The 22,172-nt window shown below is 35.0% G+C and overlaps 1 protein-coding gene across 3 annotated transcripts in view; it reads right to left on the reverse strand.

The window, feature by feature from the left end:
* Positions 1-3,301: 3,301 nt before the first annotated feature.
* LOC117918346 overlaps positions 3,302-22,172 on the reverse strand; it is a 65,573-nt gene continuing 46,702 nt past the window's right edge. For all 3 annotated transcript variants that reach the window (XM_034834920.1, XM_034834921.1, XM_034834919.1), the window contains exons 11-17: positions 16,683-16,741; positions 16,407-16,592; positions 16,179-16,302; positions 16,033-16,091; positions 14,261-14,406; positions 13,962-14,126; positions 3,302-3,845 (exon numbers count right to left, since the gene is read on the reverse strand). In XM_034834920.1, coding sequence (XP_034690811.1) covers positions 3,546-3,845; positions 13,962-14,126; positions 14,261-14,406; positions 16,033-16,091; positions 16,179-16,302; positions 16,407-16,592; positions 16,683-16,741 — 1,039 coding nt within the window. In that variant the 3' untranslated portion in view covers positions 3,302-3,545. The remainder of the gene's footprint in view (positions 3,846-13,961; positions 14,127-14,260; positions 14,407-16,032; positions 16,092-16,178; positions 16,303-16,406; positions 16,593-16,682; positions 16,742-22,172) is intronic.

Genomic DNA, 22,172 nt, shown 5'->3' on the forward strand with positions numbered 1-22,172 from the left:
TAAGGCACATTTGTGATCAATTTGTTTTTAAACAATTTCAATATTTTTATATTTTTTATTTTCATGTTTTCATAAATTTGAAGAGAAAGTTTTATATCTTTTAAAAAAAGAAAACAAAGAATTTATATTTTTTGAAGAAAATATTGTAAGAAGGATTTCAAGAGATTATTAAGTATTAAGATAATATTTGTTATTTTTTCATATAAATGCAACTAGAAATTTTGTGTCAAATAATATTTGAATATTTAATGATTAATAGAATTTATATTTTAAAATTTTTAGACTTTTTTGTGAGTTCACCCCTTTCAAATAACTTGGTCAAATTTACTATCAATTTGATTGTATCGAATTCCAATATTTGTATATCATTTATGCCATTTTTATTTAGTATTATATTTTTAATACTTCTATATTATTTTTTAAAATTTTAAATCATATTTCTATTATAATATTTAAATGTGAGGAACTATAAAGATTGCAAGAGATGATATGGATAATACGAGAAAGATGCACCCAAAAAAAAATGTGAGAAGAGTACAAATATTATGACAAAAATGATAAAAAGTGTTGAAGCTAACCACTTAGCTACTTGTATTTTCCTAATATTTTGGGTTGTTGTAACGGTTAGAAATAACTTATTGTAGAGATATAAATAACCTAGCTATTATATAACTCAATTAGAATGAAAATATATAAGAAAGATTCTAAAAGATCATTTCTATTTCAACTCTTTGTTATCTTTTCAATTCTTTGTTATTTTTGCTTTCATATTGTATCATACTTCTTAAGCTCAATCATGGTAGAAATCTCTTCCATTAACACCATCACCACGTCCAAAGTTATCTCCGGTTGTTCGAATTCTTCAAATAGCTAATCCTCTCAATCACCTAGTTATAATGAAGTTGGACAATGTTACAAACTGTCTTCCTTGAAAACATAAAGTTCTTGTTGCAATCAAAGGTTATTGACTACGAGTTTTTATTTTAGAATCAGGTTCCCTTCAAAATTTCTTAAGTTGGAACCAAAGTGATCAATCCCAAGCTAGAGATCATTGTTGGAAGTGTTGTTTTACACTAAACCTAGTTATAACTTCTTAAAGGTATTTGGTTGTACTTGTTAACCTCACTTAAGACCTTACCATAATCATAAATTACAATACCATTCTTTCCTCTGCACATTTATTAGCTATAGCCTATAGTGATGTCCACAAAGATTACTAAAGCTTGGCTTCTAATGGAAGAATCCACATCTCATGACCTTATGTGTTTGATGAATTTACATTACCTTTTGCTTCAAAACCACCTAACCAAACTTTTTCCTCATATATCATTGACAACACAATGCATCCTCTTCCATATCCTATTTTGCAACCTTTATCTAAAATGGCTCACCTAGTCACCATCTTGTTGAGTCTCCCATTACAACACTCATTGCTTTCTTGTCACTTGTGCCAACTCTTGAACCTAATTCTTCATCACCCCCTACACATGTTTCGTTTTAGTTTATTCTTGATTGTAGTAATGCTCCACTACCTACTAACTTAGAACCTGTGGTTACTTGTTATGAAAGAGAAATTTTAAAGCCTAAGCCTATGTTGCTATTGATCTATCTACAAGTGAACCACCTCTATTAACAAGGCCTTAAAAGTTGTGATTGAAAGAAATTTCAATTGTTCAATTTCTAGATACAAAGCTAATTTTTTGGCTAAGGGACTTGATCAACAAGTTGGTTTTTATTTTACTAAAACATTTAGCCTAGTGGTGATACCAATAACAATTAGAGTAGTTCTTACAATTGCTTTAGCTACAAGATAGGAGATTAGGTTGGTTGATGTTAGTAATGCATTTCTTAATGGGGTTTTGCTGGATGATGTGTTTATGTAGCAACCACCTGGTTTTGAACAAAATACACAGCAAGTGTACAAGCTACATAAAAAATGATATGGCTTGAAACAAGTCTCTCGAGCTTGGTTTGAAAGGTTAAAGTCTTTTTTACTTCAACTTGGTTTTACATCCTCTAAGCTAAATCACTCATTGTTTATCCAATTCACTACTAAGTCTTTTGTCATTGCTTTAGTCTATGTGGATAATATTACTATAACGAAAAGTTATGGTTCAGAATTAACCCAATTGATTTCTCACCTCAATGTTATTTTCTCTCTTGAAGGATTTTGACAAAATCAACTATTTTCTTAGAATAGAAGTCTAACGCACTAATTATGGGCTACATTTATCCCAAAAGAAGTATACGATTGACCTCTTAGGAAAAACCCATATGTTACAGCCTCTATCCACACCACCTATGATATCAATTTGTTTTAAAAAAAATTTAATATTTTTATATATTTTTATGTTTTCATAAATTTGAAGATAAAGTTTTATATCTCTTAAAGAAGGAAAACAAAAAGTTTATATTTTTAATATTGATTTAGATATGTTAATTATTTTCTATTTTAAAAAATAAAAATAGTAAAATAACTTTGATATAAAATATAATAATTTTTATGTAATAATGATAGACTTTATTATCTTACCTGCTTAAAAATTACTTTTAAAATTTGAAATAATAAAAAAAATTTAATACCTAAATTTTTTAATTAATTTTTAAAAACCATTATCTTTTTAAAGCAAATTTCAGAACCCTTTTGCATTTGATATAGGATTTGCTTCGTTACTAATAATAATAATAATAATAATAATAATAATAAATATCCAAACAATATATTAATAATGAAATATTTAATTAAAATGAGGACAACAACTCAGCTCCTTTGTGTTATTTCGCTTGGCATAATCAAAATGACAAATGCAAAAATAAAACCATTAAGAATTTTTTTAAAGAACATCTTTTAATTATTTTTCAGGAATTGTTTTAAAAAATAATTATATAACATATGGAATAATTAAAAATAAAATATTAAACATAAAAATTATTTTTAAAACATATTTAAAAATATTAAAAATAGGTTAAAAATATTTTAAATTTCTAAATAAATTTTTGTTTTATGAAATTTTTGTGAACAATTTTCAATTTTTTTTTTCTTAAAAACTATTTTTCAAATAATTTTAAAAAACAATTACCAAACAAACTCTTATATTCTTTGAAAAAATGAAATAAGAAATAAGGAAAAATTCATATAATTTTCTATTTATCACTACTTTAATAGAAATGACAATAACAAATCAAGAATTTATTCTCATAGGAAGTAAAACTCAATTCTATCAAAATTTTAATAAGAATAAAAAATCAATTTGATTTCTCATTTATTAATGCATTTGAATTGTTTTGTTTTTTTACAATGGGAATAATAATTAAAAATTTATTGTGATGAAAACCAAATCTCGCTCTCATTAGAATTTTGATTCATCTATTCTATATGCTATTACAATTCACCTTCATTCCTATCCTATTTCTATGCTTATTCCCATATACCAAATCTAAACCCTAAAAGAAAGGAGTCACTGCCTCCTATGAGGAATAAGTTACAACACTAAGAAAAAGGAATATCACCAAAATTGGAGATGAGCAGCTGCTGCAATGAGGAGCTAAAGAAATACATTGACCTGGATGGAGGTTTCAGTTAACACCGTCTCTTTGGCATTTTCGGCTTTTGGGTGGCTAAGAGACTCCAACCCTATTCTTACATGCAGAGGCTTCATGAAGATGAGGTCTTCCACATCTTCATTCCATTTAGACAGAAACTGGATGCATGATTCTCTTGTTATCTTTCCACTTTTCTCAGGCTCCAAAATATTCAATATTCTTGCTGCATTTTTCTCTGGGTTTCTCTCTTGTGAATTTGGATTCCTTTTCAGTTTCAGATACAGCGCTGCAAAAACGACAACCTGGATCAAAAGAAACAATGAAGTGGATTAGCACAAATTCAACACCTACAAAAAGAGAAATGATGTCAATAAATTTTTTATTTATAGTTGGAAAGGGTCTAGATTTCTACGTTCATTTTGAGTTTTCAAGGTTCCGCTGTTTGGTTTTGTTTTGATGAGACAGGTTACAGACACGGAAACTTAGAACCTTGGAATGTAGGTCTAGTTATGATCTGTTTGCTAGTTGAGAAAGTAGAGGGAAGGAAAGAAAACATGGGCATCACGATGCTACTTAGGGTTCACACATGGTTGTTTTCTTTTTCGTTTTTTCTTTTTTGCAGGAATCCGTTTCTCATTTGACTCATCTTCATTGCTGCTAAACTGATCGTTGCATAAGATCACAACCAGAAAATGTTCTTCATGATAACCAACAAAAGATTGAAATAAATAATGACTAGCTGCATTCAAAAGACAGGAGATCGCAGGAGGTTTCTTTCCTAAAGCACTTGTAAGTTTTTTGCAAACGAACAATTGATAAAGAAGGGCTGATCAAAAAGGGGGAGGAACCCAAGTACATAGGAAGTACACAAAGGATAAGAAACAAGAAAAGTGAGTACATCGATGCAAGCCCACCCAATCCACAATTCTAGAATGGATGAGCAGCCTGCTTCCAGACAAAATCTGGAACAAAGAAACAATGTTCGTCTAAAAGAATCCTTTAATGATTGAGTCACCGCTTTGAGCCTTCGAAAAATCTTCAACTTCTCTCCTAACAAGTGATCCAAAACGGGGCAAACCTCTAAGCCTTTCTTCGGTTTTTCACAACAACTTTGACTAGAAAAAGGACCTCTAAAAGCTGATACCAAAATAAAATTAGGTTTTTACTGAGAACAATCTCCAAACCAACTTAAGGAATGCTTCCACCATTTCTACCTCCCAACCTTGAAAATTTATTTTATTTATGAGAAGCAACAATGTAATATATTATTGGTTGGGAAAAACAATTCTTACTTTTGATTAAAAAGTAGTATACATATATAATAGTGTCTAAGAGGCTGACACCTAATTTATAGCGTCTTGTTCAATAGTTGACTGTTATCCTAATTTGTACATTGATTGACCAATTCTACTAGCTAATATTAACAACTAATATATACCAAATATAGGTCCTTAGAGCTGATCAGGCCCTAAGATCAGAGGATTCTATTGATCTCCAACACTCCCTTTCAAGTTGGTTCAAAGATATTCTTCATTCCTATCTTGCATGTCACCGAGTTCAAGCTTGGATTAGACACTCCTTTTGTGAATATGTCAGCCAACTGCAATTTAGATGAGACAAAAGGAGTGCAAATGAGACCGTCATCAATTTTTTCTTTGATGAAGCGTCTATTTACTTCAACATGTTTAGTGCGGTCGTGTTGAATTAGGTTATGTGCGATGCTTATGGCTGCCTTATTGTCGCAATATAGCTTCATGGGTTCTTCAACATCTACTTGTAATTCTTTTAGTAAAGTCTTGATCCACATGAGTTTACAAATACCTAGGGCCATAGCTTGGTATTTAGCCTTAACATTTGACTTAGCAACTACAAGTTTTTTTACTCCTCCAAGTCACCAAGTTGCCTCCTACAATGGTGCAATACCCTTAAGTAGATCTCCTGCCAATTATAGATCCAACATAATTAGCATCAATGTGAGCCTCTCTACTTGTATGTGACTGTTTTTAGAGAATAACAATCCCATGCTTGGAGTAGCCTTCAGATATCTCAATATCCTTATTATAGCTTCTAAGTGATCTTCTAATGGAGCATGTATGAATTGACTCACAACACCAACAACATATGCAATGTCAAGCCTTGTATGAGATAGGTATATCAACTTGCCAGCAAGCCTTTAATATCTCTTTTATCAACTGGTACTCCGTCTAACTTTATCCTTAGCTTATGATTATGATTTATAGGTGTATTTGAAGGCTTACACCCTGATGTTCTGCTTTCTTCTAGAAGAAGATCAAGATTGTACTTTCTTTGAGGCACATATATTCCCTCTATTAATCGTACAACTTTAATACCAAGGAAATATTTAAGATTTCCCAAGTCTTTAATTTCAAATTCCTTGCCTAATTTACCTTTCAAATTTTGTATTTCCTCAAAATCATCCCCAATGACCATAATGTTATCCATATAGACAATAAGCATAGTAACCTTGGCTTTGCTAATATCCAAACCCCACAAGGGCCAAGAAAATATTTTAAACCAAGCCCTTGAGAACTGTTTCAAGCCATATAAAGACTTGCTCAACTTACATACCTTCCCATTCTTAAACTGCCCCTTGAATCCATGAAGTACATCCATAAAGACTTCTTCCTAGTTCCCATGAAGAAAAGCATTTTTTACATCGAATTGTTTAAGTGACCAATCGCTATTTGCCGCAAGAGATAGTAGGATTCTGATGGAGTTCACCTTTGCAACAAGTGCAAAGGTCTCTTGGTAGTCAATCCTATAGGTTTGAGTGTACCCCTTGGCGACCAATCTTGCTTTATACCTCTCTATAGAGCCATCCGCTTTGTACTTGATAATAACACCCACTTACATCCAATCGGATGCTTTCCTTTAGGTAAATCAACTATATCCCACATATCATTCTTATACATGGCCTTCATTTCTTCATCTATTGCCTCCTTCCACTTGGGGTCAACAAGTGCTTCTTGTATATTTTTTGGGACTGAACTTGAATCCAAGTTTGTAGTAAAGGTCTTATAGCTGTTGTTCATCCTGTGATAAGATGAAAAATTTGACAAAGGATATTTGAAACAATTCTTAACACCATTTCTGATGGCTATAGGAATGTGTAGATAAGGGTTTTTTTTGGATAGGTAAATAAGAGCATGTATTAGAAACGAAGAAAACAATGCACACGAAGTATACACTAAATGCCCAAAAAACTAGACAGCACAAAGACAAAAGAGCCAATCCCTTACTTAACAAACAACCAATCTATAAAGTCAACCAAAGACAAAATGTGATTCTCTATATATGCCGTAGCCCAATTCATAAAATTATACAAAAAAGAAAATTTAATAGCTTGTTTGGCCCATTTAACATCGTTGAATGCTCTCCCATTCCTTTCCTTCCATAAAGTCCACATTAGGCATAAAGGGGCAGCCCTCCACGCCTTCTCCCTTCTTTTACCCACAAAAGCTCCATTCCACCCAAGCAAGTTTCCCCTCACGGTGGAATGCAAAACCCAATGCACACCGAAAAGGGAGAATATTAGATTCCATAATATGCTAACCTTGTTACAAAACAGAAAAAGATGGTCATTGATTTCATCTTCTTCTTTACATAAGAAACATCTATTTGAAAAATTCCATCCCCTTCCTTTCAATTGGTCGATAGTCAAAATTCTATTCCAAGACGCTTTCCAAGCAAAAATATTCACTCTCACTGGAGGCCAAAGACCTCCAAATAATGCACCAAGGGAAAGAATCACTAGAAGCCCCTGTGTAGGAACGGTAGAGGGAACTAACAAAAAAACAACCATTCCTACTTTCTCTCTAGCTCAAAGTGTTCTCCACAGCTCTTCTAACAACCAAAGGTTGAAGCTTCCGAAACAAAAACTCCACCTCTCTCATCTCCCAATCATTAAGGCGTCTTGAGAAGTGAGGACTCCAACAACCCATCTCCCCACCCTCCTTCCAAGCTTCTGAATGTCTAGATAAGTATCAACTGCTTGGACAATATTGGGAGGATTTAAAATCATAGAATCAAGAGAATTAGTAGACGTACCTTTTTCTAGGGTCAATGATTGATTGTGCTTAAGAGGATCTTGACCTTGTTCCAGCCTAGTTTCTTGAGTAAACAAACAACTCTGAATCTTGAGGTTTCCCCCGATTTCGTAGATCTGAGTTTTTAGGCACCTCCTGAATTCCATTTCTCTCACCCACCTAAGTAGGCATTTGCAAAGGTAGGGACCAGTCTTGGGAATGATCTTCCATTTCCAATTTCTCCTCCTGAAGATTAGTCTTTTGATAATAAGGCTGGTCCTCAAAGAAGTTAACATCCATTGTAACGAATTTCTTTCGAGAAGGAGGATGGAAGCATTTATAACCCTTTTGAGTGGGAGAGTAACCTAAGAAGATACATTTAGTAGCTCTAGGATCAAGTTTAGATCTGCCTTTACTTGGGATATGAACAAAAACAGTGCATCCAAACACTTTTGAAGAGAGAGTCCCAAGCCATGGTATATGGGAAAAATAATTTTTCAAGGTTTCAATGGGAGTTTTGAAGGCATACAATTTATTATATAGGTTCTTGTAAGGATAATATCCCCCAAAAAAGTCATTGGAACATTTCTTGCAAACACAAGTGCTCAAGCTACTTCAAGGAGATGTCTATTCTTTTGTTCAACCACAAAATTTTGTTGAGGGGTATCCACACATGTAGATTTGTGGATAATGCCATTTTGAGTGAAAAACGTACTTAGACTTTCATTGAAGTACTCGGTTCCATTATTAGACCTAATCACTCGTACTTGGACACCAAATTGTGTTTGTACCATTTTGTAGAATTTTTGCAAGATGGGAATAGTTTCAGATTTCCCCTTTAATAGATACACCCAAGTAGTCCTGCTGCAATTGTTGATAAAACTAATAAACCACCTAGCTCCAGAAAGACAATTTACCTTTGAAGGTCCCCACACATCCATATGTATAATAGAGAAAGGAACTTCACTTCTATTATTACTTAAAGGACAGGGAAGCTGATGGTTTTTTGCCAATTCACACACTTCATACTTGAACTTAGAGTTATCTAGGTTGATACAAAGTTTAGGATACAACCGTTGTTGGTAAGTGAAACTTGGACGTCCTAATCTCTCATATGCATCAGCCAATAACATTCAAGAAATCTTTCAGTGGTCCCCTTTATTTGATAAGCCCAAATTGTTCCTCCTTCCTCAGTGTCTAGGTAGGATAGGCCATTTCTCTCCTTAGTACAGCCAATCATCTTCCCTGAAGTGAGGTCCTGGGAAACACAATAATTTGGGAAAAAGGTTACTGAAGCAGGTTTTTGTAAGTTTGCTAATTGACAAAAGGTTACAAGACATTTTTGGGACATATAGTATAGAAGTGAGGGTAATCTTTGGTGAAAGAGACCCATTTCCTTTACCACTAACTGAAGTAAGAAGCAACCTACACCTTTTGTTTGCCAAAACAGGGTATATACAACAAGAAAAAATTGGATTCTTTGGTCATTTGATCACTAGCTCCTGAATCAATGATCCAAGAGTTAGAATTATATACAATACTGGTTGTAAGAGCTTTATGGAGTGTACTTGATTGTGCAAAAGTACAAGAAGTAGAAGTGGGAGTAACCTCTGCTTTTCCCATGATCTTATACAAAAGATCAAGTTGTTCCTTCATAAAAGGTAGATTCTCATCAGCTGATATGGATCCATTAGCAACAAAGGTGAGGCCTGATACTATCTCAACTTGAAAACTCCTGTCGGGCTTGGATAATTTTACATTCTTGTTCCCTTGTTGTGGCCTTCCATGCAGTTTCCAACATGTCTCTCTTGTATGTTTGGGTCTTTTGCAATAGTCACACCATCTTATATCTTTTTCCCCTCCCTTGATTGTGTTTGAATTGTTCTCCACAACCACCATTTGAGCAGAATTATCATGAGATGGTGTTTTCATCATGACGCTAATTCTGGATTCTTCACTATGCACAAGGGAACACCTTTCATTCAAGGAAGGAAGGGGAAATTTTCCAAGGATTCAACTTCTTACTTAATCTGAATTCAAGCTAGCAAGGAATTCAAAGATCCTTTGTCTTTCAAATAAATCAACAAGCTTTGCAACATCCTTTGGTGATTCCATTTCAATATGTTGATAAATGTCCACCTCATGCCATCATGCCTTCAATGTATTATAGTATGTTGTGACTGTCAAGTCTCTTTGTTTGGTTGCATGAATCTTGTTCATCAATTCAAACGCTTGAGTGGCATCTCCTTACTTTGAATAGTTATGTGTAACATCATCCCAAATCTCCTTTGCCGTAGAGAGAAATAAGAAAGTCTTAGCCATTTCTGGTTGCATTGAATTCAACAACCAGAATATTATTAAAGAGTTTTCAGCTTCCCATGATTCAAAGTTAAGATCTGAAGTTTTTGGCTCTGTTGTTGTCCCACGTAGATACCCCATCTTCCCTCGACTTAAATAGAAAGAGTTTGGTTGACTGAGACCATTCAAGAAAATTATGATCATTGAGTTTTTGGATGGTGATTTGGAGAGTAGGATTATTGAGTTGATTGGAGACTTTAGGGACTATGAAAGTCTGATTGGAGGTTTGTTTAGCCAGCCACTGATACCATATTGGTTGGGAAAAACAATTCTTACTTTTGATTAAAAAGTAATACACATATAAAATAGTGTCTAAGAGGTTAACGACCAATTTACAACTGTCTTAATCACTAATTTACAGTTATCCAAGTCAAAAGTTGACTGTTACAATGATCCTAATTTGTATATTGATTGACTAATTCTACTAGCTAATATTAACAACTAATATGTACTAGATATAGGTCCTTTAGAGCTGACCAGGCCCTAAGATCAAAGGATTCTATAGATTTCCACATATATTAAATAAGGATTTTAAAATTACAAAAGAAGGATGGGAAATCCTCCCAAAAACAAAGAACTAAACAATTGGAACCTCTAAAATACTAAGTAAATCAAAACACTTGTGGTGTACCATAAACCATATGTAAAGTACACATAACAACCTTGCCTTGTTAGCCCACACCTTTGGATCTACACACTGACAACCAATCAAGTTGAACCACATTAATGGGAATGCCCTTAAAAGTTGTGGTGCAAGAAGCCCAAAAGGAAGTAAGGAAATAAATGGTATCCCAAAGAACCTCTAAAGTTCTCGCCTTATCCTTAAAATCCTAGTGTTTCTTTCCAACCACACAACCCCGATCAAAACCAGACAAGTAGTTTCTCACAGTACCAAGCTTCTATTAGAGCTTCTCAATCCCTTATATGCAATGGTTATCATGTCACAAATACTCCTAAGAAGAACCCAATCCAGGTTAGTCAATCTAAATAATCTATGCCACAACCCCAAAGTCAATGGACAATGTAAACAAAAGTGATCTACAGATTCTCCATACTCCATTCACAACATACAAACATCAAGACTGAGGCTTTGTAGGATCTTCTCAACTGTAACATTTTATTGGTGTTTATTTTCTTGTGCGTCACTAAACAAGCAAAGGACTTGACCTTAAGAAGGACTTGAGATTTCCAAACAAAATTAGTAGGGAGGAAAGAAACTGGGTCAAAATGATTGAACAATTACAAAGAAAAACTTTACTATAAATAAACCTGACGAAGACGAAGACCAAGCTCTTGCATTTGGAGTGGATGGAGATAAGAGCAAACAAGTAAGAGAGGACATTAGTCTTTTTAGATCTTCTATCTTAAAATCAAATAGGTTACGATGGAAATTAAAGTTCCAAGAGAAAGGATAGGAAGATCCAAGAATCGATGAGATAGGAAGCTTTTTAATTGTAACAATTCTGAATAAACTTGAAAATTGAGAACCCAAAGGTTGATCCCCCCGCCCATAAGTCTTCCCAAAAACGGATTCTCGCCTCATCTCCCACCACAAACCGAGTGTACCTAGTGAAATCCCAAAGACCTATGCAATGGCCTTCCATGGGCAATGCTGTGACCACTTGATTAGTGTTGGCATCCCAAACATTAGTATGCGTCCCATAAATGCTTAGAATAACCTGATGTTGTAGACCAAAATTTTCCTAGGAAAGCCTCCATAACCATTTTCCTAATAGAGCACGATTCCTTAGGGAGATCTTTGCAAACCCTAGACCCCCTTCTACCTTAGACTTACACACTAAATCCCAACTAATAAGATGGTCTCTCTTGCTCTCCCTAACCCTTTACCAAAGAAAATCTCTTTGTAATTTCTCAATTTTTCTGGCTACTGAAGAGGGGATCTTGAACAGAGAGGGGAAATAGCTAGGAATATGGGATAGACATCCAACCTTGAAAATTTTTGAAAAAAACAAAGATTCCAAACTTCACCACCTAAGAATCCTTAGAATTGGCAATGGAGTACAAAGTAGGATATGAGGCAATTGTAACTATTGTTTCTCATTCAAAACAAGTTGGAATGCAGTATCTATACTCGGATCAAATATTTACAAGGATGAGAGAAAGTAAATGAAAATTTTGAAAATTATTCAAGAAGTTGTTTTTCAAGCTCTTTTCTGCATATTCCTTTTATTGTTCTTTTGGAGATCTGAGAAGAAATTTGCCAATTTTATTTAGATATTGATCTCCAAATCCAACAATTTTTTTTGTAGTTAGCAATCAGTCAACATTCGGATACTTCAGCTTAAAGATGCAGGTGCCTGCATATACTTGCATAGGAATCAATATCTTGATCTTCTGCCTCAAAGGTCATACTATGGGCTGCCTGCCGGGTTTCACCACGTGTGGTCCACACTTCATAAAGCCCTACGGGTACATTAATTATTTCCTTGGGTCTCTATAAAACAGAATGAAAATCCCAGGATGAAGTTCCCCCATTAAAGGAAGATTTGGTGAACAATCTTAGTTTTTTAATGGTTTTTCCACTTCTCAGCTCAAGAATTTTACAATGAACCTGAAAATTTTTTAAGGCGCACCCAAGACAAACTGCTGTGAATTTGTGCACCTAAACATCTGCACCCATCAAAAGTGTGTATAGTTGTATTTATTGACCATAGTATCAATACTTAGCTTCTAAGATTGACACCATATATATCAGTGTCAATTAGCTTTGATCTTTTGGCCATTCATCAGCCATAGGGATTCTTATAAATAGTCAAGTTCAAAGAAATGAGAACTTAAAAAGATGCTAACTTTTTACAAAAGGTTACAACAATGGGGAAAGCAACTAGCTTGCTCTAGGAAAAGTCACTCAGGTAACATGTAGTCATCCAATTGGTGCTGTTTGAGTTGAGTATGACCAGATAAAACATCCAATAACAAGAGAAGGGCAACTGAAATTAGCAAAGGCCTTACAAAATGACAAAAGGAACTGCTACGTCAAGCAGTTTTTGTGAAACTTACGGGAATTCTAAATTCAAATATCTATTTGAATTCATGGCGACAAGTACTTTGAGTAGAGAGTTGGATCTCAAAGCTAACTCAAGAAATTAACCAAACATCCAGGCTTTTTTTAAGCCCCATGCAATATAAACCCTGATATGGTTGTTGGTTCTTGACAAGAGTACAATGTGTCTAAAACAGTGAACTCTAAATGGAATAAACTAGAGAGAGTTTTGAAAGGGTGTCCAATACATGTACCAGTCAGTATAGATGACAAGGCCAAAAGTAAAGGATCCTTGTTACCCAGGTTGTCAACAAATAGGAGAAATGATTATTTCAGGCGCATGTCAATATAGAAGCCATGTACTCTTATCATTACATATTTGGTAAAGGTAAGAAATAATTCCTGCATGGGCAAGTATGCCAAAGCATTACGGTGTGCAAGACACCTCTCATTTATTGGAGACTCATCTTATGAGTCAGGGTAGTTTCTCTTCTCAATCATTCCTAGAAAAAGAATTAGCTTAACCAGTTACATGAGCAACTGTTGTTCTTGGCGCTTTATGTTAACCATCTGAAACATTGTTATTTAGCTACAGAGCTTCTTGTTCTATCAAACTAATAAAGAAATAATTTACTGGCCCTGTATTCTCATATGGTGACCTGAACGCCTCATTGCATTCAAGTGGTCTAAGTGGCTTAAAAGATTGGACGGTCCCAACACTAATTCAATTCAGTTTTTAAGGAAACCTATTCCAATGGCTAAACAACCCATTCTCAATGGTTACTAGTTCAAATGCTTAGACTGCTTCTGCTTTTAAAATTTTGATTATTACAATAGCATTATATCTCACAATCTAGGCAACAGTGGCTTCATGTTCATTTCAGTATTTAATTTCATGCCAAAGGTTTATGAGAAGTCCTGCAATTTCTTGTTGCAACTCCTATAAAGACTCTGTTGCTTCCAAAACAATGCAACTAACATGCAAAAGTATGAATTTCTAACAATCGTACCTCACTTGTTCCAGGACTTGTATTAACAGCACAATCAATGCAAACTTTCTCTTCCTGAAAGGGTGTATCCAAAGTTGTATTTTCCTCTTCAGCATCTGACTCAGGTTCAGGTGTAAAAAAGGCAAGGTTATCCAATTCATCATACCACTGCTGGGCAACACCAACCTGTATGGACCCATGAGCTGAAATTTTAAGACACTAGAAATTCAATTGGTTCAAAAAAGTTCTAAAATGAAAATCAAAAGGTGAATAAAAAGAAAAATTAACAAAACTAGAGAAATGCTCTGCACTGTTTGAACCTTCGCGGATGATGCCACCAAGTCCTCTACTCCTGAGACTACAGCAGCAGCCCCTCTGGCCAGCCGCCAAATACAACCATCTTGTAAGGGTTCTACAAGTTCAGTGTCCTCAGGAATTTCTACCATCAACTGTATATTAATCTTGCCTGTCTCACACAAGGGGGGGAAATGAGGATCACTAAAACTGGTAAACATGGCTCAATTGCATCAAGTATTTTTTTTAGATTCTGGTTATTAACATGATAAGGACAGCTAACAGCATGACCACTTTTGTTTTGCTGTGTTTTTGTTTGTTTTGTTTTTGTTTTTGTTTTTTTTTTTTTTGTTTTGTTTTGTTTTGTTTTTTTTTTCCTGTTTTTGGAAAATACAAAATTGCCAGAAAGAAAATAAAGAACAGCAATAAATTTCATACCACTAATTTTACAACCTAAATGAATAACATTTCAGCACCTTCACACAGGTTTATTGCCCTTATTTGCTTAGCTTGTGAAGAGAATGACAGCATAACAGGACTAAAGTATTGCAATTTTTTTTTTTTTTTTTTATGAACAGAAACAACCATCTTCATTTATCTTAAAAAGATAAATAGAAGAAGGATGAGCAATCCTTGAAGGATGTACAAAAAAGATTATAAAGTAACCAAGTGCCAAGCCCCATAAAAGCTAGTCCAGCCTTACAAATAAAAAAACCAAGATACAAAGAAGATAAATATAGCACACTCAAGTGGGAAGAAAGTCTCTAACAAAGGAGGCCAAATGCTTAGCTCCTCGTTTAGTTAACTAATCTACGGCTTGGTTGCCTGAACCCCAAGAGATTGAGAAACCTAACTCACTGACAACATCTGATTTTGCACATCCAATTGTCAAACTTCCATGAACCTCTTTTACTGTTTCAACCATGTTCAACCAAAACCAACACTCAGCTCTTGGTCCAACTATTTGAGAAAGAAAAGATTTAGAGCAACCTTTTTATGGGAAGAAAAAGTACCAAGTCCCATGTTTGTAAGGCACACACTGAACTTACATTCCTATGAATTCATCCCCCAAAAAGCCCGTGCACCAGAAGATCCTGAATTTGAGACTTTTTACACCAAAAATATTTTCTTAAACAAAGGTAGTGTTTCTTCTTTATGTTAGGACACCCATGATTTGAAATAAACATTTTAAAATTCAGTGCTTAACTTCACATCCAAAGCAACCAAAGTTTCAGGAGGATGTAGGACTTCAAGAATAGCTACAAACTTTTGTATAAATCCATACCTTCCAAAGTTTAAATCCACATCTACAAAGTGGGTTTGAATAGCATGATAGCAAAAAGGGAATTTTCATCCATCAATCATTTTGTACCTCTTCAATAGTTAACCACCTTATTACATTGAATTGATTCAGGTTAATATGAGGAAACTAAGAAAAGAAACTATTATAGTAAGCTAGCAAGCAAAATATTTGTGAAGAATGTTTTCCTCCGCATGTTTTGAAACTTTGTTCTGTGCCTTGTAGGATTTTACTTCTAATCAAATCTCTTTTTTTTTTTCCAGGAAAATAAAAAGCACCAAAAGGGGGCAATAAGTGGGGAAACTTCAAATCAAAATGTAGATATGGAGAAAAACATAGAAAAGGGATCAAGTTTACCTTTACATCAAAGTTAAAAATTAGTATAAGTTACTGACATCGGAATTGAAACAGAAAAGTCTCCATTTTAGCAACCTCATGATATTTCAGGTAAATAATACACAAAAATACAATGCATTTAATCCATAGACATTAACATACCAGGTAAAAAACTGAAACTCTGAAAATGATCAGCATTTGCTCCACGAATAAGATTACCTCTGCAACATGAGCAAAAATTTTAGAAAGATTGTGTGGGTTTCAAACAAGATTTTAGTGTCTCACTTTTGAAAAGTAAACATACTTACACAGCACAAACTCTTTCCAGAGGGAAGGAAAACCAATAGGGTAGTCCAAGGATCCCAAAATTGGAAAACTCTAAGTTTGTAAAGTCTCCAGATTCTCCATTCAGTCTCAAAATCCTCTGAGCAACTGTGTCACAAACATGTGTATAAGACATAATAAATAATGGATAAGAACTAAAAAACTGATATCCATAAAGATGCACAAGTGATTTGTCCAGTAAAAGTTGGTACCTGTGTCACAAATAACTATGTCATCCTGAAAGGTTGCTAATGACGACATAAGGCCAGCATATGGAATCCCCTCTAAAGAAAAATTGGAATCAACTTGCTGCTGCAACCAATCATGTGGCATCTTATTCAAAACAGCTAATTTCTCCATGATCATCTCTCCACAAATCTCCAAAACCTTTGGAATTCCTTTAGAATATTGGCAAGTTAATATTTGACATAATAAGTAAACAAATCATATTAATAGAAAGCAAAAGACCTAGAGAACCATTTCCTGACCTCTGACAACTTCTTTAATCTCCCCTGATGCCAAAGCCATAATCCATAGAGTTTCAAAGCTGCAAATGAAATGAATCAATTATAGGAAAACTATATATCATGTTAGAGCATGATATACATCTGGATCCAAATCCTAATAGCTTAAGCTTTTAGGAAAGTTAATAGCTCAACAATTTTTTCTTTTATATCAAAAAGGTTGATAACTCAGCATGGTACCAAAGCTTTAGTTAATTGGAGGTCTTGAATACAAGTCCTCCACCATCCATTTACCTATCTATCTTTCTGCATGCAGGTATGAGGGCACGAGGCCACACGTGAGGGAGGGTGTTAAAGCATGATATACATTGTGGGCCTAATAAGTTTTTAGGAAAGTTGGTAACTAACATATCAAATTGACAAAATCTAGGTAGACATCATATTTTCCAATCAGTAAGACATTTAAGATATTTCCTCAATATTTTAGTGGAACCATTTGGGTGGGTGGTGAAGCATAATTGGTATGCTCAAAACCTAATACAGCTTTGTTCTAGAGTTGTGTTCCATACACTTTGAACCTCATATTAGCACTTAGATAGTCTTTGCAAAAATACTATCAGTTTAGCATTTAAATTTGACATATCCATTTTAGAGATCTATATACCATTCTTTTTTATAGGTAAATGAGAGAATATATTAAAAAGCGCAAAAGGCGCAGTCAAGTACACAACAAAGTATACAACCCACGCCTAAAGGCTAGCAAGAGAGAAAGAGAAACAGAAAAACCAACCATCCTAGACTACAAAAATCTGAAAACAACCGGACTCTCCCTATCGGGAAAGGCCATTACTGAAAGCACCACCCACACCAAAATAAACCCCTAAAGAGTGGCAGGAAACATAAGACACCCTAGAGGCCATCTGGATCTCAACACCTGCCATCAAGCTGCAAAACAAGAGAACAACCTCAAAGAGAGGGAGCATAGACTCTGCTGCCCCTCCCCCCTTCCTCTAGCCGAGAGTTGGGAGCATCCATAATTGACCGAGCGTTCTAGCTTTATGATCTCCCTCTCCGATTGAGTTGCCAAAGGCGATTTCTTCTTTCCCCCAACAATCTTAACTCCACGACCTCTTCTTGACTCCAATATCTTGAGAAGGGAATTGATTTCCTTCTTAAACCTTGTCACATGTAAACCCAAAAAGCAATTGAAGGCAACAAACTTATTAGAGAGGCTACCAAAGCTCAAATTCTTCTCCTCTGAAACCCTAAAAACTCTGAAGAATTGCTAACCTCTAACTCCTCTGCCCTAGGAGCCTTCAGTGCGCTTCCTGTGAGATCCACTATCCTTTCATCTTAGAACAAAAACCTAAGCGGTTGGAGACTCAAAACCAAAGACCCCAAGGAAGGCCCCACCCTTGTGGAACAATCTACTTCAAGAAAGGGAAACCCAAATAGAGAAGGAGGAGAGGGGGAAGAGAACCTATCTTCAAAACCAACCACTTTAGCCTTAAGGATCTCGTCGACTCCTAACTCCCACTTCATCAGGCCCAAAAACTTTGTCTAAATGAGAGGATTTGTCAGTGACTCCAAGGGCAAGCCAATAGTCCCAACAACAAAGGGGCATAAAAGACCTTCTTGGTTCAACTCAGGCCTGCTCCTATTGGGCTGCTTCTCCAACAACGGAAGACATGACCCAAACGAAGAAGGCCTAGATTGGCTCCTAACTAGTGCCTTAGAGGAACCGAATTTTATTTCATTTGAAAACCTATCCCCGTCACATAAAGCCTTCCTTACCTAATTAATTCCTAGTGAAATCCCTCAAATAGTTCAAGCACTTAAAAGCGAGAATTGGAGGAAAGCCATGGAAGAGGAGATGTTAGCTCTTGAGAAAAACCAAACTTGGGAAATAGTTGAATTACCCAAGGGAAAAAAGACCGGTTGGGTGTAAATGGGTGTTCACTATTAAATATAGAGTTGACGGGATGTTGCAAAGATATAAGGCTAGGTTGATGGCCAAGGGGTATATGCAAACTTATAGGGTGGACTACCAAGAAACATTTGCTCCGATAGCAAAGATGAATACCATTCATATATTGTTATCGTTGGTAGCTAACTTTGGTTGGTCTTTGTAGCAACTTGATGATAAGAATGCATTCTTGCATGGTGATTTAGAAAAAGTGTATATGGAAACACCATTGGGTTACAATGGAGACTTCAAAAGAAACAATGTGTGCAAACTAAGAAAGGTGCTTTATGGCCTTTGTTGAAAGAGAGAGAGAGAAAACCTTAATTCTCATTCATATATTTAACTTCTTGCAATAGAGAAATATATATACAAGGCTAAGTTGAACTAACTACCATATATGTGACCTATATTAAGAAGGGAAAGAAAGATTGTACACTATAAATACATCATATTCAACAGCCTTAAACAATCTCCTCAAATGTGGTTTGGAAGATTTGCAAAAGCTGTGAATGACATGGAGTTTTGACAAAGCCAAGGAGATCATACACTCTTCATCAAATGCTCACATATGGGTAAACTTACCATTGTCATAGTTTATGTTGATGACATAATTGTGACAAGAGATGACTTTGAGGAAATAGAAAGACTTACGAAGAAACTAGCCAAAGAATTTGAGATAAAAGACTTGGGAAGACTCAAGTATTTTTTAGGCATTGAAGTGGCTCAATCAAGGAAGGGTATTTTCATCTCTCAACAGAAATACATTTTGGATCTTCTTAAGGAGACCAACATGCTTGGTTGTAAGCTTTTTTTTTTGGATAAATAAGCACAAAATTCATTAAAAAGAGGCAAACTAGCCACACAATATATAGGGGGTATACAAGGCTACTAAGGCCTCTCAAGCAAAAAACCAAAAAACCCACCTCCCCTTATCTGGAGGCTAACCACTCTAGAAAGCCTATAAGGGAATACGACTCCTCACCAATATACAATTTACCCCAACCCCAAATGTTACATACAAAAGAATATTTAAGTATCTGAATTGCTAACTACCCCTCCCCCCTTAAAAGCTAGTCTATTCATTTCCTTCCAAACCGTCCAAAAAATAAATAACGGAATGAAATTCCAAAGTTTTTTCCTTTTTTTCCCCACAAAAGAACCCCTCCAACTAAATAAAATCTCCTTTACAGTTTTTGGAAATGCCCACTGCACCCCAAACAAACCCAAAACTAAGTCCCACAGGCCATTGTACAATGAATGAGAATGTGATTTACATTTTCCTCTTCACAAGCACACAAAAAACAGCGATTGGGAAGCTGCCACCCTCTCTTCTGAAGTTTGTCAAGAGTCATAATCTTCCCCCAAGTGGCTTCCCACACAAAGAACACAATTTTAGTTGGAACTCTCTCCACCCAAATTTTATTTTTCGGAAGAACACAATAAGCTTGGTTGTAAGCTTATTGATACCCCTATTAAACAAAATCATAAGCTAAGGGAAGCTCAAGAAGATGCAGCAGTAGAATGTGGAATGTATCAATGTCTAGTTGGGAAGTTAATCTACTTATCACACACAAGGTCGGATATAGCCTATGTCGTCAACGTTGTAAGCCAATTCATGCATTCTCCCAAGGAAGTTCATCTAGAGGCGATATACAAGATTCTACATTACTTAAAGTTTACTCCAGGAAAGGGAATTTTATTTAAGAAAAATGAAGAGCTAAGCCTAAAGGCATACACTGATGCGGATTGGGCAAAATCAGTGGCAAATCGATGTTCTACCTTTGGTTACTATACATATTTAGGTGGCAACCTAGTAACATGGAGAAGTAAGAAGCAATCTGTGGTGGCTCGATCAAGTGCAGAAGTAAAGTTCAAAGCTATTACACATGGGATTGTCCTTGATGATCTAGGAATCAAGTAGGAAGGGATAATAAAGTTATACTGTGACAACAAATCAATAATCAATATTGCTTACAATCCAATACAACATGACCAAATGAAGCATGTAAAAGTAGATCAACACTTTATCAAGGAAAAACTTGATATTGGTTTGATTTGCATGCCTTATGTTTCAACAAAAGGGCAGCTTGCAGATGTATTGACCAAAGGATTGGCTAGTCAAGAGTTTCAAATAATTACATGCAAGTTAGGAATGGGCAACATCTATTCTCCAACTTGAGGGGGAGAGTTGGAAAATTATAAATAATTTTGTATTTATTTATTTCATTTTCTTTCTTTAGTAAAATATGATTTATGGGAGATGTTATAGGAAGACCCTACAAAGCCCTTAGTCCTGATATTTGTATTCTGTGCATGAAGCATGGGGAATCAACTGATCATATTTTTCTTCATTGCTTCTTGACGATTGGGTTGTGGCACAGGTTATTTCAGTTAGCTAAGATGGATTGGGTCCCCCCGAGGAGCATTCTTGACATGATGTACATCAAATTTAATGGATTTGGTTCGTCTAAGAGGGGGATAGCCTTGTGGCAAGCTGCAATCATCGCTCTTATTCGGATTGTGTGGTGGAAAGAAATGCGAGGATTTTTTAGGATAAAGCAAGGAATTCAGAGTATCTTTGGGACTCTATTGTTTTGCTTGCTTCTCTTTGGGCTTATTGTTCCAAGGTTTTTAAGGGGACTCCCCTTAATGTGATACAACTTGATTGGATAGCAGTGTGTACTCCATAAGGAGTGGTCTTTTTAGAGTGTTTGCTTGTTTTTCAGTGTATTTTTCTATAATTTAGCTTTCTTTGGCAGGAGGATTCCTCATCCTTCTTTTGTACTTATTTTTATCTATCAATAAATCTTTGTGTCGTTTCCAATCAAAAAAATAAAAATAAAAAATAGGTGGTAGGTGAATAAAATCCCTGATTTATGGGAGAGATTCTAGGTGAATCTAATCCCCAATTGTGTATAAATAGGATTTACATATTGTATTCTAAAACAATTCAAGAAGAGAGCATAATTTATTTCATGTTATAGTCTAAATCTTTTGCACAACTTCCTTGTATAGTGAAGGAGTTCGATCATATTTTGATAAGGTTTTTGTAATTATGGGGAGGACTCCTCATCATTTTCATGTTTTCTTTAACATTAATATATACATCTCTTGTTTCTAATCAAATAATTAAATAAAGTTTTTTTTTTTTTTTTTAATCAGAAACGAAGAAGATTATATTAATATAAGAACAAATACAGGAGAGAAAAAAGAGACAATAGAAAGAGAAAAAAAAACCAAGGGAAGGATGAGAGGTCCTTCCTACACAAATTGAACAAAGGATAAAACTCCCAACAATAGAACTCTAAAAACAAAGAGAAACCCCATCAATCTTCAAACTTTTGAAACGCAAACCCCAATCCAATTGAGTTGTAGAATGTTTAGAGGAACTCCTCTAAAAGCTTTAGTACAAGAAGCCCATAGAGAAGAATAAAACCGGATCAAATCCCAAACCATCTCTTCCGTTCTCCCTTTATCCTCAAAGATCCTATTGTTTCTTTCTTGCCACACCATCCAAATCAAAGTAAGGCAAGCAATTTGCCAAAGTG

This window comes from Vitis riparia, chromosome 7, assembly GCF_004353265.1.
Source record: "Vitis riparia cultivar Riparia Gloire de Montpellier isolate 1030 chromosome 7, EGFV_Vit.rip_1.0, whole genome shotgun sequence".
Classification (NCBI taxonomy): domain Eukaryota; kingdom Viridiplantae; phylum Streptophyta; class Magnoliopsida; order Vitales; family Vitaceae; genus Vitis; species Vitis riparia.